This window comes from Pundamilia nyererei, unplaced genomic scaffold (assembly GCF_000239375.1).
Source record: "Pundamilia nyererei isolate P.nyererei 1_Seehausen unplaced genomic scaffold, PunNye1.0 scaffold00009, whole genome shotgun sequence".
Lineage (NCBI taxonomy): Eukaryota > Metazoa > Chordata > Actinopteri > Cichliformes > Cichlidae > Pundamilia > Pundamilia nyererei.
This window is the reverse complement of record NW_005187410.1, coordinates 2,708,587-2,724,959: the sequence shown is the minus strand read 5'-3', so window position 1 is coordinate 2,724,959 and position 16,373 is coordinate 2,708,587. Positions and strand designations below refer to the sequence as shown.

General features: G+C 39.2%; 1 protein-coding gene across 1 annotated transcript in view; it reads right to left on the bottom strand.

The window, feature by feature from the left end:
* Nucleotides 1-610: 610 nt before the first annotated feature.
* kcnj3a (potassium inwardly rectifying channel subfamily J member 3a) overlaps nt 611-16,373 on the bottom strand; it is a 23,564-nt gene continuing 7,801 nt past the window's right edge. Inside the window, exon 3 of the mRNA XM_005723383.1 lies at nt 611-2,464. Coding sequence (XP_005723440.1) covers nt 1,869-2,464 — 596 coding nt within the window. The 3' untranslated portion in view covers nt 611-1,868. The remainder of the gene's footprint in view (nt 2,465-16,373) is intronic.

The following is a 16,373-nucleotide window of genomic DNA, read 5'->3' as shown; positions in this document are numbered from 1 at the left end:
GAGTGAGACTCGGTGTGGTCTTCTGCTGCTGTAGCCCATCTGCTTCAAGATTCGTTGGACTGTGCATTCAGAAAATGCTCTTCTGCATACTTTGGTTTTAGTGAGTGGTTATTTGAGTTGCTGTTGCTTTCCTTTGAGCTTTAACCAGTCTGGCCATTCTCCTTTGACCTCTCGCATCAACATGGTATTTTCACCTGGAAAACTGCCACTCAGTATTTTCTCTTTTATGGGACCATAACCCTAGAGATAGCTGAGTGGGAAAATCCAAGTACAAACATCATGCCACATTCAAAGTCTTGTCAAAGTTTAGTCAAAGTTCAAAGTCACTGCATTCTGATGCAAAGTTAAAATTTCAGTACGTTGTTTTGATCATTTCGAAGAACATTTGGGTGCATTTTGCTGCCATGCGATTGGAAGTGGCCAGTGAGTGTACACAGCTTTGGGTAATTCACATGGCAGTAGATGCAGCCACACAGGTCAGCTATTAACAGTAACGAAACAATGGTGTTGGTCTTCCATCGTTTTGACCGCCCTTAACACGGTGACATTTTTTCACCAACTCAGTAAAGTATGCATTATATCAAGTCAAAGGAGCAAGATGCTCAACAGTTACTTTAGATCTTTATTCCTGAAGAGATTGGGTATCATACAATGTCTTTGATGCATTTAGAGAAAACCAGATTTCATGGCATGGATTCAGTCAACAGAATGAATATGGGGCTGTGGTAGACCCTGTGGCTATATAAAGATTATAGTCATTATAATATTATTGCTTTCATCACAGAGGAGGAATATTATGGGCCCCTAAAACAAAGGTTATGATTTTCTTATAGGCCCGGTAAATCTAAATAGTAACACCTAAGTTGAAATTCTAAAGGAGTGTCTTGTATGACCACACAGGCCTACTATAGATTGTATTCTGTTATATAATGAAAAAAGTGATTGCACAGTACTAGACTACTGCCCTAAGCAGTCAATTTAAAACAGAATGCCCATAAATAGGTTTTAATATCACAGGGTATAATATAATGATTGTTTTGTGCTTATCAGGAACAAATATTCAATCTTTCAACTTAAGTGTTACTTTAATAAGTGAATCTCATTGTGCCCAGTTCCGATAGGTCATATGAGGCTGATAATGCACTCCTACGTAAATGTAAAATGCATCATTTAGCAACATATTTTGTATTTGATCATCTAATAAATTCATAAAATCGCACATGGTAAAATAGTCTATATATGAAATGCCAAAAATACGGCTGTGAACAAACATGAAAATGGAAACAAGGTAATATAGTTAAGGCTAAACATCTTTGTCTATTACCTTTGTATAGCTAAGTCAATAAGAGAAGCATGCAGTTAACATAACATTGCCACGATTTTACATTAAACAACAAAAGCAATCAACTCAAAACAAATGTATGTGCCTGTCGTCACCACAAATTAGAACCATGTAATGTAGGTTTTCCATGTTGTAAATCATATGGCTTTGTGCAATTGTTCCACCGTCTGCAAATTCATTAATGAAATTCTTTTTGTAAAATAATATATCAATAAATGTCATGCCAGAAATTATTTAGATTCTGTTCTACATGCGCTGTTTCTTACATGCCAGATTGTGCTAATTGTACATCATCCTTAAAAAAACAACCCAAAAAAAATCAGAGGTCTTTCATCAGAGCATGTACACTTACATCCAGAGACAAATGTGCTCAATTCCATCCCCACACTTTATATAAGGTTTTTGTGCACATATTCTACATTTCGTTTAATATAAGAATATTGTCCATTAATAAATTAGGAATAGTACAAGGACTTCAGTTAGGGAAATAAAAGTGGATGGCATAATTTAAAATATGTTGCCTGCTTTATGTAAAGCGATCTGAATTCATCTTTCTAAGTTTAGGCGGCAGGTGTCCGTCCATCCTGCCCGCCCCTCCTCCAGCCAGTCGCTGCAACTTTGGAGGTAGGTCCGCCACTGACTTACTGATGGGCTCTGTGCTGATCTTGGAGGCCTTCCCACCCTGCTTGTCGTCAGAAACGCCAGGAACAGAGCTGATTCGCTGCAACTTCATGGGCAGGTCGCCAAAGCTGTAAGTCATCTCTGAGGTGGTGGAGCTCATTCTTAGTAGCTTCTTAGGCAGGCCGTCCCGCCCTGTGATCTTCTGGAGCTTGGTAGGCAGCTTGGTGGTGCTGTCATTGTCCTCCAGGGTCTCCAAGCAGTCCAGAGAGCTGTTCTTCTCCCCGCTGTTGCAAAGGGATGGAGCCATGAGGGGCGAGGAGAGAAGCAGGGCCTCCTCCTGTTCCTTCACGCTGTAAGGAGGGGTGGGCACCTCGAATGTAGCATGAAACTGAGAGTAGTCCACTTTAAAGAAACCTTCTTCCAAAGATATGACCGGGAAAAAGCGATGTCCCCACAGAACCTCGTCCTCGGTGTACGATGTCCTCGCTTGGCAGGTCATTCCTGTGATGAAAAGACAGAAGACCCTTTAAGTTTCACAAATTATGTGTCACTGACTTATAACAGTACAGTTAACCCCAAAAATTTAAATATGAAATATTTCAAGACTCCACTATTATACAGCAGAGCCCTGATTCAATTATGTGCTTGGCACTCTTCCATAAGAGCCAATATGTTATTCACCAGAGCTATTTTTAGATGACAAAGCAAACAATATTGCAAACAAAACTGCCTCAATGATTAAGCATTCACTGTATTACAGAGCCAGCTGCCTAAATAAAAAGCTTAATTGATTTTCCCTTCCTAAATGTGATGTTTATGAGCAATTTCCAGGCTAACATGAACATTAATTAAAAGTATAGTTGAGTAATTGGCTGCACGTGTTTTATAAGAATGAAAAAATAATAATTACAAAAGTCCAATTTTAATTAAAAATTATGATTAGTAAGGAACTTCCACTGCACCTGTCATGTATTCAAAGAGTACAGTGCATATTAATATTACATTTACTCTTTGGTCTAGCATCGTCTTCACTTATGGCAGTCCAGTACAAAAATACAGGAAAAAAAGACCTCAAATCCACTCTCATTCTACTTAACAGCTCTGTCCACGCCTTAGCAACTACAACAGATAGAAGTAATATTTCTATGCAAAACACACATACACACACACACATACAGACAAAAAAATGTTCATTATCCTTTTTCATGACATTGTTAAGCCAAAACCAGCGTGACAATTTGGGTAAAAGTGCTCAATTCTGTCCTTTGGAGATTACAAATTAAACCACAATAGCCTTATTAGCATGTGTCTGGCTTGTGTGTGTACTTGTAACCATGCCTTGCAAATTTGGCACATGATAGCAGACTATTATACATTTGGAATAAATGTTCCCTCACTGGGGAATTAAAATCCTGCTTTAAAACTCCCCTCGCATCCTCAGAAACAAATTAATGCAATTAGAAAAATCCCAAGGTTTGAATTAAACAGCATTAAACATTTGTTTTCATCCAAAGTTATTGGATGCTTGTAAGTGATTACTCATCGTCATTATTCAGCAGTAGCTATCAAAGCCATGTGTGCATTATGTCACACTCCCCTGCTTACAGGAAAGCCTTTTCTATCCCAGCATAGTTAACATTCCGCTGAATAAACTATTTTAATTTCTAGCTGAAAGTGAGTGCAGAAAAACTATAATTAGGTTTACATCTTGAACAAAATACTAAATTGGTTATATCACACAGCTGAATGGCTGGGACATTCATGTTAAAACTTGTTGAAATCCATCAGGAAATCAGCAACTGCGGTTCATAATTATCACACATTTTAATTACCAAACTAATATTGTTCTAGCAGCGACATTTGGGTCCAAACTAAGAGAAGCGCTTATTCACAGTGAGACACTGCTGCTGATTGCGAGGATGTCATCATCGAAACTAGCAGCATCTGCGATTCCGCCTGATTCCCAAGGTCATAAAATAATTCACTGATAACAGCTCTGTACACAATCACAGATGTGAACATCAAGTGCGTTTAGGGTATTCAGTGTATTACTTCTGCACTATTGCCTCAAAGTCCCCGAGCCTTTTGGGCATATACAAATGTGCTGCAGTGAATAAAGTGGGCAAAGCTAATGAGAACTGTAGGGCCAGAGCGATAGAGTTAAGCCTGAATGGAAATCTTATTGCATAGTGAACCTGTTAAATTTCCGCCAGCCAAAACACAGTCGCCATCAACAGGCGTGCAAACACCGATTGTGAGAAAATTCTGGTGGAAAATGCTTTCAGACTATAGCTTTTGACAGCTACTTAATCACCACCGCAAATGAGCTGCACCTTCTTAATCAAACATGTCGCTCAGTGCTAATTGGACATTGATACTATATCTAAAAGACTACAACACTCTTTAGTTATTATTTTTTAAATCAAAGGAGTGAAAGGGGTTGCTACAGTAAAAACAAAATCCAAATAGCTTCATCTTACATCTATTAATAACACTATCGGCCCTGCAGATAGTGTAGGAGTTACTGTAAGACCTCTGTCTCTGGAAACCCATGAACCCTGCAGGCCTGGGGCCGAAATCCCTGCTCAACCTGTTCCCCTTCCTCTCAACCCACTCAGCCCACTACGGCAGAAACCTCTCTGATGTCAATGATCTAATCCGCTGTATCATCCTTCAAGAACTAACAATAGCACCAGGCTTAATCAAGATCATTAATATAGATTTCAATTCCATACATTATTCAAGAACAGATACTTGAGCCATTGCATAATTGTAGACACTGTTGCATCAGATATGTACAATTGTGTTGCTAAAGACCTGCTGTTCTGCAACGCCCACATTCATATGGCCACACCATAACAGACACAGCAGTGATAATGAACTGTGCACCTCGACTTTCAGTAAGGCCAAGACACTGCAAATTTGTATGGAAATTTAAACATTATGCTGTGTATATCGAAGTTTCGTATCAGTTAGAGAGGCACCCCTAGATCGAGTAACAGAGTGCAGTTACACGGCCTAAAATAGCAGCAGCAAGAAACCATAAAATCTCATTTAGATATTTTTTTTACAGTTACTATGTATCATTGCTAAAAATAGAAATCTACTCAAATGAGAATGCCCATATCGGATTGTACAATGTATTACTGGTAAAGCCTTATGTAACTCTTAAACACACGCCTGCCCAGAACTCAGCGTTTCTATGGAAACAAAACTGTAGAAATGTGTGCATGTGACAGCCATAAAGCTTTTTCTCTGCTTAGTTTGGTCAAAAGTAACAGTGACACAACACAAAAGTCTCTCAACAGCTGAAAAACAAAATGCACAACCCAACTGCTCAGAATGGATTTTCCACTGAGGACGGGCTCAGATCCTCAATATGGCTCCCGAGCCAGACCAAAATAGTTTTATTGTCACTGAAATGTGACCTTTTACAACACAAAACCACACAGCTCAAAAGTGTCTGCCTTTTGGTGAAGTGGGGAAAACATATATTCTGGTGACATCTCATCAGCGAAGCCCAAAACTCATAATACAAATGTCATTTTTAATAAAGCGCAGAGCAATTTTCTCATCCCCTTTCATCCATCACTCGGGCGGAATATTGCACTGTTTCCCTCGGATGATCTTTGCGGCATGTACGTTCTGTGTCACACGAACGGGTCATAAACGCACGCGAAGCAGTGGTAAAAAAAAAAAAAAAGAAGAACACAACAAGCAAACGCACAAAAATAAACATATCTGTTGTGCTCTGTGCTGCTGGGAACAACAGCAGGACGTCACAGCAGCGAGGGGGAGAAAAAACACCTCTGATATGTGGTGTACAGTGTTGTCACTGAAACTTAGGTTTATTGATGTTACCAACACCTCTATGTCAAAAAAGTGAAAGCTAAAATAATTTTGTAGTCACTGTTTTTATACTGTATGCTTGATATAGTATAGGCTTCCCAGTTATACTGAGTTGGTACCACTGGAACTACGCTACATGGACTTTTAACCACTTCTGGAAAATTCTGATTATTTTTATTCCCCTCATTACTTCAAAAAGAACAAGTTGCAGTTAACATCCATGGCTGTCCTGATTAAAATATTATCTTTTCTTATTAAAATATGTACATTGTGAGAGAAATTTATAGGTGGATATCAAATATTATAGCCACTATTTCAGCATCTGTGAAAATGTAAAAATAAATTGTCACAATCTCCCCTTCTGTTTCTGAGTTATAGCATTTAATAATGGTGAGAAAAGATCATCGCGCCACAATGAAGTTGATAAAATTCACTTATTCACTTCACTATTTCATCTGATCAAACATTTATGTGTAATTATTTCAGTTTCACATTTACAGCCCAAAAGTTGTTTTGTGAAATGTCGTTAGCATCGAGGCATAAAAACGATGTGCTGTAACAATAATTTAACCTACCTCTATGAGTTATGACAGAAAAAACAGAAAATCAACATAATGTTTGAAATTTTTAATCCAAAAATCACTAAAACAGCGCTTTCCAGCTTTTCCAGTATTTAGATTTTTCTTTCTTTTTTATGATTTTTATGATTAAAAAAAAGTAATTTGAATATGTAGAATTTTTTAACTGTCTTTTGAGGAGACACAATGACTGACAGATTTATTAATTATACTAATAATCATAATAATAAATCAACCTGTGGTCAGTTTCATTCATTCTTCAGTTCATGTAAACAGAAAACCGTCAGGTTTCACCAACTCTGTTAAAGAAAAGAGAAGCCAGAAGAAACTAAGTGGGGGGGGAAAAACATCACTGGAATCAGTAAAGAGGCAATTCCTCATTCAGCCCATTAGGAGAGAAATTTGTAACTGTGTGGATCCATTACACTTCTAATTTCAGTAAATCGTTATCTGTTCCCTTCTGTGACTCTGTATAAGGCAATACCAGTATATTTCAAATCCTCTGTGGAGTGGCTCTTCTCTATAAAGTGCTCCGCAATAAGAGATTCTGAACACCCCTCTTACAGATTCTCTGGAAGACAAATCAGGGTCTTTTGGCTGTTTTATCAACAATACACAAGTTTCACAGAGGAAGACCTCTCTGTTATCGACTTACAACATCTTAAAAAATGTATCTCTCCTTTTGTCTGAGTTTTTTGTGGTGTGTGTGTGTGTGTGTGTGTGTGTGTCGATAATGCTGTTGCAAATTACTGAACCACCTCAAAGGCACTTATGCTGGCAGGCAACATATGGGGGAAGAGGGTAGACTCGGATCAAATTATTATCTGCTTTCAGTCCCTCAATTAACCTAAGTGAGTGGTACAAGAAGTGCAAAGTCCTTGTCCTTTAGTAGCCGTTCGACTAAAGACAAATACAACAGTAGAAGCAAAAGTCCCACATTGAACACCGAGCATCAAAACGCAGACAAAGTTAACGTCTGACTGCTGAACATAGTAAACAGAGCTAAAGATGATTTAGATTTTCCATCTCCACAGCTGTGAACTGATGTCATTGTTGGTAACATAATGAGTCCATCTGTTACATGCTTTAATTCTTACTTTATTATGTATCGCTGAAACAGGGGTAAAAACTGCGTCTCTCTTCCGTTTTGATTGACAGTCTTTCAGATAAGAATCATTTCCCGTTTTACCTCGACGTGCCAGTATATTGGTTGTTAAGAAAGATTATACATTCCCAAATCATTGCAACATTTAAACCAGTATTATTACCTGTGAACTTTTTAAAAAACATTTTAAGGATCTCTCTATTCATAAAAGTATCCCTACATTGCACAGTCTGTGTGATATATGGTATTTTGGGGCCTAAATTGAAAGTATGAAACCCCATCAGAACCGCCCCCCCCCTTCAGAACAGGACTCACATGATATGTAATATTCATGTAACAGCATGAATAACATTTGAATAATCCTCTGCTGAACTCAGGAATGTTGCACAGATATAAAAATGCAGCTCATTAAAAGTAGATTTCAGAGAGGAGAGAACATGGAAAACAGAACGAGCATGCAGATCTTCTTTTGTCATCTCAGCAACAACCATGTTTGAAAATCAACTCACAGGCATTTTGCTAAACCCTGAGGAAATTAGTAGAGAGCAGTGAGATGTAGAGGCTGCCTGTGCCCTATCTGCACCATATTTAAAATATTTCACCGACTGACTCCACAATGGAATGAAAAAAAGAAGAACAGGAAATCGCGTCAAGAATAAGCTTTGAGATTTAGGCGCCCAGAAAGCCACCTCAGCTTGAGACTCTAAATAAATGCACTTTTGTGATAAGACAGAGCTAGCTTCTTCTCTGGGCTAACAAAGTGAAGCGGAGTGACAGCAAAGATAAAATGGGTTCTTTGGTGACTGGAACGGAAAAGCACTGTAAACTCAGAGGCAGCCTGCCAGTGTTTCTTGATAGTAGCTGAAAAAAAACAAGACAAGTGGTATTCACAGACACGACGGTCTAAAAGAAGCTTATCCAGGCTGGAAAAGCTGCAGGATCATATCCGATTGGTACTCGGCTCCGTAAAAATCACCGCTGCAAATCTGCACTTGACACACTGAGGACAGAGTAGAGTCAAGGGGCAGACGTGAGAGCAGAGGCCTATTAATTTCAGCTCTGTCAAATTATCTAGGCAGAGTCTCGATCTAGATTTTCAAATAAATAAATCAGAGCTATTGTATGATTAAACAACCCACAGCCACCCGGCAAACGACACTCAAAATTGACGGCTATGTGAAAATGAAGGTTTATTCAAATGACTTCTCATCTGAGTGCTAGTCAGAAGAAGAAAAAAAAGGGAAGGTGGGTGTCAAAGAGTTCTTCGCAACCTCATATTTAGTGACAAAATCACAAATAACCTCCTTATCCCTCGCTCACTCTCTGTCTGGCTCTCCCTTTCGCTCAGTCACTCAAATGGTTCTACACACACACACACAAACACCAGCGCAGTGCTGTCAGCAAAGTCCCCTGACAGTCTATCACGGCTGTGGAAACAGCTCAAGTGTTATGTATGAGAAAAACGCTAGCAAAAACAAGCATGAGAATCTGGACATTGCACACACACGGTCACACAACATTATTCAAGATTCAGCCTTTTATCTGTGCGCCGCTCCTGTCAAACATTTGCTGCAGCCGAGGCTATCCGCATCACGTCTTTGTCTGCAACGCGCGAGTTATAACAATTAATTCATAATAACTGCTCTGTTCTTCAATTAAATCAGGGAGGAGCATTCCCCTGTCTGTATTAGGTCATGAAAAACTGAAGAATATCAGAGGATGATGACGATGGATGCCATATCTGCTTGCTGAAGAAAGAGAAGTGCAGCTCACAGGTCTGAATAACATGTTTTTAGTTTGTCACAGCTATTTTTTTTGTAAAATTTGACTCTAGTATAAAAATTTTTCCTGCAACACAATAAAATTTCTTATTTGATAGTGATAGTGCTATTGCGGCCACAAGTCCTGATCAGCTGTTTCTATGGTGACCACAATCAACTGGTAAACTGTAGAGAAATCCAGAAGCATTCAGTGACCTGTTTTTCACAGTTGGACTTTTCAAGGATGCAAATAAGTCCCCTCCCTTCATTAAATACTGTTTTAGTGCGTAATCCCTTTGTGAAGATGGCTTCAAGTTGCTTGCAGCTCTCAGATTCTATTCCAGCCCCACAGCGCGGGGCTCAGCAATGAGAACAAGAAGGAAGCTGATGGAGGGAAAAGGCAGGGGAAGTGCACTGCTATGGGGGAGGGGAGAGACTGGATGCTGTGGCAATTGCTTGAGTGTGGAGGCTGTTGGAAAGGGAAGGAAGGAAAAGGAATAGGAGCGGGGCTGCCAAGCATCTCCACGCAAGGTGGGGTGTCGGGCAGGCTACAGGAACATATGGCTGAGGGCCATTAACACAGCCAGAAGAGCGCATATTACCAAATGAAGGCAAAGCTGATACCGTCATAAAGGGACGCAGTTGAGCAAAATGCCAATCAATGGATTTCCTTTAGGCCAAAAAACCTTTATTGTTCATACAGGAGAAATCACACTGAGTAGGTGTCCACACCAGCTGAGAATATGAAAGATTTGCTTCTCATTATAAAGTATATTGAGTTCAGAAACGATCAGAAAGCCAATTTCTTTCCTTAAAACAGACTGAATGAGTGAAAGACGCTATAATCTCATATTGATCGCCACTATTAAATCTTCTTAAGTCATGAAAAGGAGTTACAGCTAAGAGGGGGGCAGACAAAAGAGGGATTTTCAAGCCTTAAGAGATCTCGCTTGGATGGTATTAAAAGGAGTAAAGAATCTCTATTGTTTTTTTCAAGTTTGTCACTTGAGCTTGAGAGCGCATTATTCCAGTAAACTAAACCATGTCTGAGCGGCAAAAATAGAAAGAGACGTCCCAGAGGAGGGCCTTGCAAGAAGACTAGCCTTCAGAACAACATGTTCATGGGGCTCTGTGTTTAGGCCTCGGGATTGATTCACCTGCACTTCAGGGACGGTCACAGCTCCGCAAATCAATGCTGCGAGTGCATCACAACCTTCTTTGGGGTGATAACCTCTTAAACAAGCATAACAACGTAACACTTGCCCTGAGTGTCTGTCCTCTATTATGGCTGGAGTCATGTCAATGTTGAGGTCTCCAGTTTGTGTTATTAATAAAATTTAATAAAAGAAGTGTCCTCACAACAAAGTGGCACACGCATCTTCTGAGAGACAACATCTACTCTAACCAAGTCAGTTATTTCTCGCACTCGGAGTAGAGGCAAAAATTGAGGTACTGCTATTTTATCGCGCAGGTTCATTCCAGGTCTGCCACCACACCTCTTCTACCAGTGATTTATTGCCATCCAACAGAGACTTGACAAATCCCTAAAGACACAATTACTGTGCTCACCCCTTGGGATGGCAGCATCTGAAAGGGATAATGAATCCGGTATGTCATAGCTAGTTCGTTGCAATGTCCATTATGAGGGGTTCAGCCCCAGAGCAATTATTGTATGTGCAATAGCCATAAGATGTTAATCTTACACGTCTTCCTAGAATATCCTTGTTTACCTAAAATTTGCAATGCTAATGTCTTGTTACGACATGAAGGAAACGCATTTGTGCAGAGCAGCAGTTGCTACAGGTGTTGGACAAAGTACGTTGAACACATTTTAAATATAACATAAGCAAATCAGCTTTGAAATAAATCTGTCTGATGCCTATAAAGCTTAGGCTACGAGACGCTCTGACTTGTTTCTATGATGAATATGAAGCTTCAGTTTTTCTTGTTGTTGTAATGGAGTGAAATATATTGCAAATAAAACCCAATTACCCAATCCAGTGCAACTACAGCATAATCTAGACTCAGACTTTAGCTGAACCAACACCTCTCTGACATTCTCATAAAATGAAACGGTTTGCTTCATAAAGTTAGTTCTTATTGTGGGACTAGTGTGACGCATTGCATTAAATTTATATAGAACTTTGTGATTCTGTGTCATTTCTTTTTTCTTTCTGGATGTGTCACAGCTACAGATCTTTGAAGTTATTCATTTCAAGTGAGAAATACATGCAAAACCTGATTCTTTACTCAGGTACAATAAAGCAGTTTACAGTAAGGTGGCTTTTGAAATACAGTACATAAATGAAAACACAACTGAATTCATTAAATATTAATGCAAAGTGAAGCTATACTGTAGGTAAAGTTTATATAGGAAAGTCTCATTGAAAATATTTAAACTTAAAGCTGAAAGGCATCCAACACGTGGTTTATCTCCTCAGCTGCACAGGTGGATCTCTGCGGGGACAGACACCTCTCTCAGGAGCTCTCACCCCGAGCACGTTAGATTTAATTGGAAAGCCTTGCTCTCACCTGAGCTGCGACTCTCAACTTCTCCACCGAACCCACTTTAACCCTTTGACCCGCAGGCCCGAGACAGGGAGCATGACACTGAAATGAGAGGACATGCTCTCGCTTCAATGACTCAAAATGAATTATGGTCAGCTCCTCTGATCTTTCACAGCTGGCTCATAAACGGGGTTTGCGTCTGTAACTGACGTCAGGTGACCCCAGACCTCCGGGGCAATGGCCTCTTGCTCATATGAATGAAACTGTGAGGCCTCTGGCGTAAAAGAAAGGTCTCAGTGTTCATTTCAATTACTGCTGCTGCTGATGATAAAGCACAGATCAAGCCATGACATTGGCTGCTCTGTTAATCAGTGGCAATGAATGTTCCCAATTAATTATGCTGGCTGGCTTTACCACTAGACAGAGTCTACATCAAAGTGATTATTACTCTTAATTTCATTTTCCAAGTATGTGTATTTGTTGCACAACAACTTAATTGATGATATGACATTCGTATTATATAACTTAATAGTTTTTCCTCCACACAAATCAGTATTCATTGTTGTTTATTTACATAAAATGAGTGCCAAGCCTTTTTAATTCCTTTTTTATTACTGATTCCACAATCTGATGAGAAATCTCGAGCATCTGTTTATGTAGACGAATCCAAATGCTAATATTTTCTGCATCGTGTTTTAAAACTTTAACGCATGCCCAAACACAAACTTCATTTATAACAGACACAATGCTGTTCCAACAAACTGAAGGTAGAAGATTCATCATTCAGGGCTGATCTCTCCAGTCAGTATTTATACAGTATTTATGCATACAAAAGCACATGAATAAACATTAGTAGCTGCTCCAGTCTATAAGCAACCACCCCTGCCACCTACACTCATTTAACAAAAAATGAGCAGATAGCTGGGTTATTCTATTTTTTATTCCATAACAGTAATTCATGACAAATCTTTGTAGCAGTATGAAAAAGAGGGGGCCGAAAGAAACCTTTGCAAACAATCCAAATCAATGCACAACTTAATCGATGAAAAGAGAGTGCTTTTGATGTTTTACCCATAATTTCCTTCATTATCGGCCTCAGAACCAAATCAAGAGATGAAGCGTGATTCAGTGTTTCATGTACGACACAGAGGAAAATCATTTCGAAACACTGAGATCATTAGTTAGTGCAGTAAGCTGAATGCGTTTGTGCCCGCGGTACAAAAGTGATGCGTCACCAGAAGAATGAAGAAAAATCTGAGTGAAAACTGAGAAGAAGAAAAAAAGTAATTCAACCAACTAAATGACGTCTAAGAGCGCTGAGTTCATCATGAAGTATAAATCCTGAAGAACCTTGGCAACTGTGCTTAAAAACATTTCTAAATATGACTTATATGCAGCACTCTATGAATTTCGCAACAAGTATAATGATCACACTCCACACATTTGCATGAAAGTCACATCTCTCTGAAAAGATAAAGAGTTTATGCTGATGATACACTTTATGCTCATGAATCACTGCTTTTCATAGCCGATGAGTGAATTTAGAAACACTTTTCGGAGGTTTGTGAAGATTTCAACACTGTTTTGCCGCCATGTTAGACTGAAAACATAATACAAAATTTCAGGGACAGACTAATGTGCTGACTTTCACTTCTGTAATGAAAATGAGGCCCCACGAAATAAATCATTAGCTTGTTTATCGTTATTTATTACGTCTCTAATCTGAAAAGTGCATGGTCTTAAATTACATAGATGCACATTAGCTCTGTGGGAAAGAAAAAAACACAGCATTCGCACAGGAGCGCTGTGGAAATCATGAAATACATTTATTCGCAACACACTAATGAGTTTCATGGCTACAGCAACCTAAACGTCTGTTACTGGCAGCTACAGTTTATTTTGAGCTCTCAAGATTCACCTCCACTAACGAACAGATTGCCTCTGGCTCGGTATTTAAGCCTTCGTAGTGCTGAGCAGCATTACTGGTGTTAATGGGACACTTATCTAAACTTCTGATGTATTTTAAGACTGCATGTAGTAGTTGTGATTCATCTGGCAAGTCAAACTCAGGTCACCATCCGCGCTGCAGCAGAACAGTGAAAATGACCTGCAGCGCTATTAATATGTCATTATATCACAATTTGTTTCTATTTTTCTGACATGCAAGATCAACTTTTTTATATATATTTAGAACAATACTTGTCATTTGCTGTGCTGCACAACAGCAGACGTGCGGCATGTCATACCAGGAAAAAAGTGTGACTGCATTGTATTTAGGTGGGCTGGGTTTGGGGCCCTGCTATTGTGTATGCTGGCTGCCTGGTATGAGATAAACTGTTGCCCATGAAGAGTATGATTTCAGTCAATATAGGTGATGCAAGGTATTATATGGTAAAAGATAACGGGAGTCATACTGGAAATCTGCCTGGTGCCTGTATTATATTCTGATGCCTATACTTGTTTAGCACAAATAGTAAATGAGCTGGTTCTTTTATAGCACGTTTCCACTTGCTCTACTTTCCTATCTAGCATTCACGCACACTTCAATGAAAGCACTGGAGAGCAACTTCAGTTCAGTATCTTGCCCAAGGATACTTCAGCATGCAGACTGGAGCAGTCTGGGATTGAACACCAACCTTCTGAGTTGTAGTTGACCTGCTCTACCTCCTGAGCTACAGTCATCCCAGTCCCAGCCTGTAGAAACTACATTTATGTAAAACTAACGTGAATTATTTTCTTGAAAAATATGTTCTTTCTGACCTGTGATTATATGTGACACTCGTTTTAAAACACATAAACTGATTTTTCAAGAAAGGGCTGGTTCAGTTCTGCACCTCATCTTGGAGGTAATTTAAGTGGATGGTTGAGTGGAAGGATTCAAAGTGAAGGGCTTTGACACTAGAGTTTGCATCCTGCATATCTTGTTGTTCAAGCCACTTTAAAATTATTCTGTATGAAAGCAAAACCACGATCTTTCCTCACATTCAATTAATCCCAATGAGTGGTTGCACGTTCATCAAACTATACAGCCCGTACTGCAGACCAGGAGCATGCCTTGCAAGTTAACAATTTGCAGATGTTAAAATGCATTTATAGAAAACAATCAGAGTATCTTTGTTTATTTATTTTTAACTAATTTCATATTTGAGGTAAGTTCATAAGTAGAATATTTTCTGTCATTTCATTTCCTCCTTATGCAATTCCTTTTAATTGAGTTTTATGCATATATTGCCGCTTCACAATAACAGTCATGTCAAGGTGTTTAATATCATAAGGTAAGTCCCTGCCCAACTAGAGCTCAACTCTAAGGGATGAGCCTGTATGATCAAGCACTTGGCAACTGTGGGAAGGAAGAACTCCATTTTAACTTAAAAAAAAAACCCTCTAATAGAACCAGGCTCAGGGATGGGCAGCCATCTACTTCAAGAAACAAAAATGAGAGCACAGAGATACAGAGTCAAACATTAATGCCGGCAGAGAGAAGACAACATTAAACGCAAAAGTCCAAAGGTGGTGTAGAAACACATGAGTGAAAAATGGTGACAGAAGAAGGAAGGTTCAGGGCATCATGGGAAGTCCCCGACAGAGCCTATTGCAGTGTAATTAAGCCATGATTTAGGGTGACCTGATCCAGCCCTAACTATAAAAGGGAAAGTTTTAAGTCTAATCTTAACAGTAGAGAGGCTGTCCATTTCCCAAATTCATACTGAGCCAGTTCTTCACAGAAAATGAGAGGAACTTTGTAGCTGAAGGCCTTACCTCCTATTCTACTTTGAGAATGTCTGAAAACCACAAGCCTGCAATCTGAGAGCAAAGTGCTCTATGGTGGGGTGTTATTGAGAATGATTTCAAATTCAGTTAGATAGGTCATACAAAAGGCCTGAGTCAGGCATAGGTAGATGATAAATGACAAAGAAAACATTTTTTATGTGTTTGTTTGTTTTTGATTGGATATATAAGAGTAAAACATTCAAATGAATTATAACTCCTTTTAGGTCTTTGTAAGCTAACATGAAAGATTGCTGCCACTCCTCCTCCTGGGCTTATGCTTCAAGACACTTAACAGTTAGTATAATGTGAGGGGTTTGATTCATTTAAACTAATGTATTATTCCTGCCATTGCCAGGTTTCTGTAAAGCAACATAAATCACAACTGAACAATTATAAAATCATTTACTCATAAGCATTTAGAAGAGAGAAATCTAATGATTGTAAAACCATATTTCATTGTTTTGCTCTTTGGTGCTGTTTCAAAAGTCATTTTTAATGTAATTTTTTGTGTTGATCTATTGTAGCTGATCTGGGAGCAGTCACAGTCTCTGTGAGGATGAGGTTTTGGAGGGATAACAATAGAAGGGAAGCTGCAGGGAGGAGCGTAAGATTGCAAGTCTGCTTTACAGTCCAAATTCTGGAATGTCGGGTTTTGGGGAAGTTTTACGTATTCAGCCATTCTTCTAGAAATGGGAGCAGCACCATCCAAAGTGGGATGGATCTCTCCTAATAAGACCAGGTTTTCCCCAGAGTTTGTCAGGTGTCTATAAAGCTCACATCATTTTCTGGACATGATCTAGACAGCCAGAGGTTGAAGGACAGCATGCAGCTGTACACGT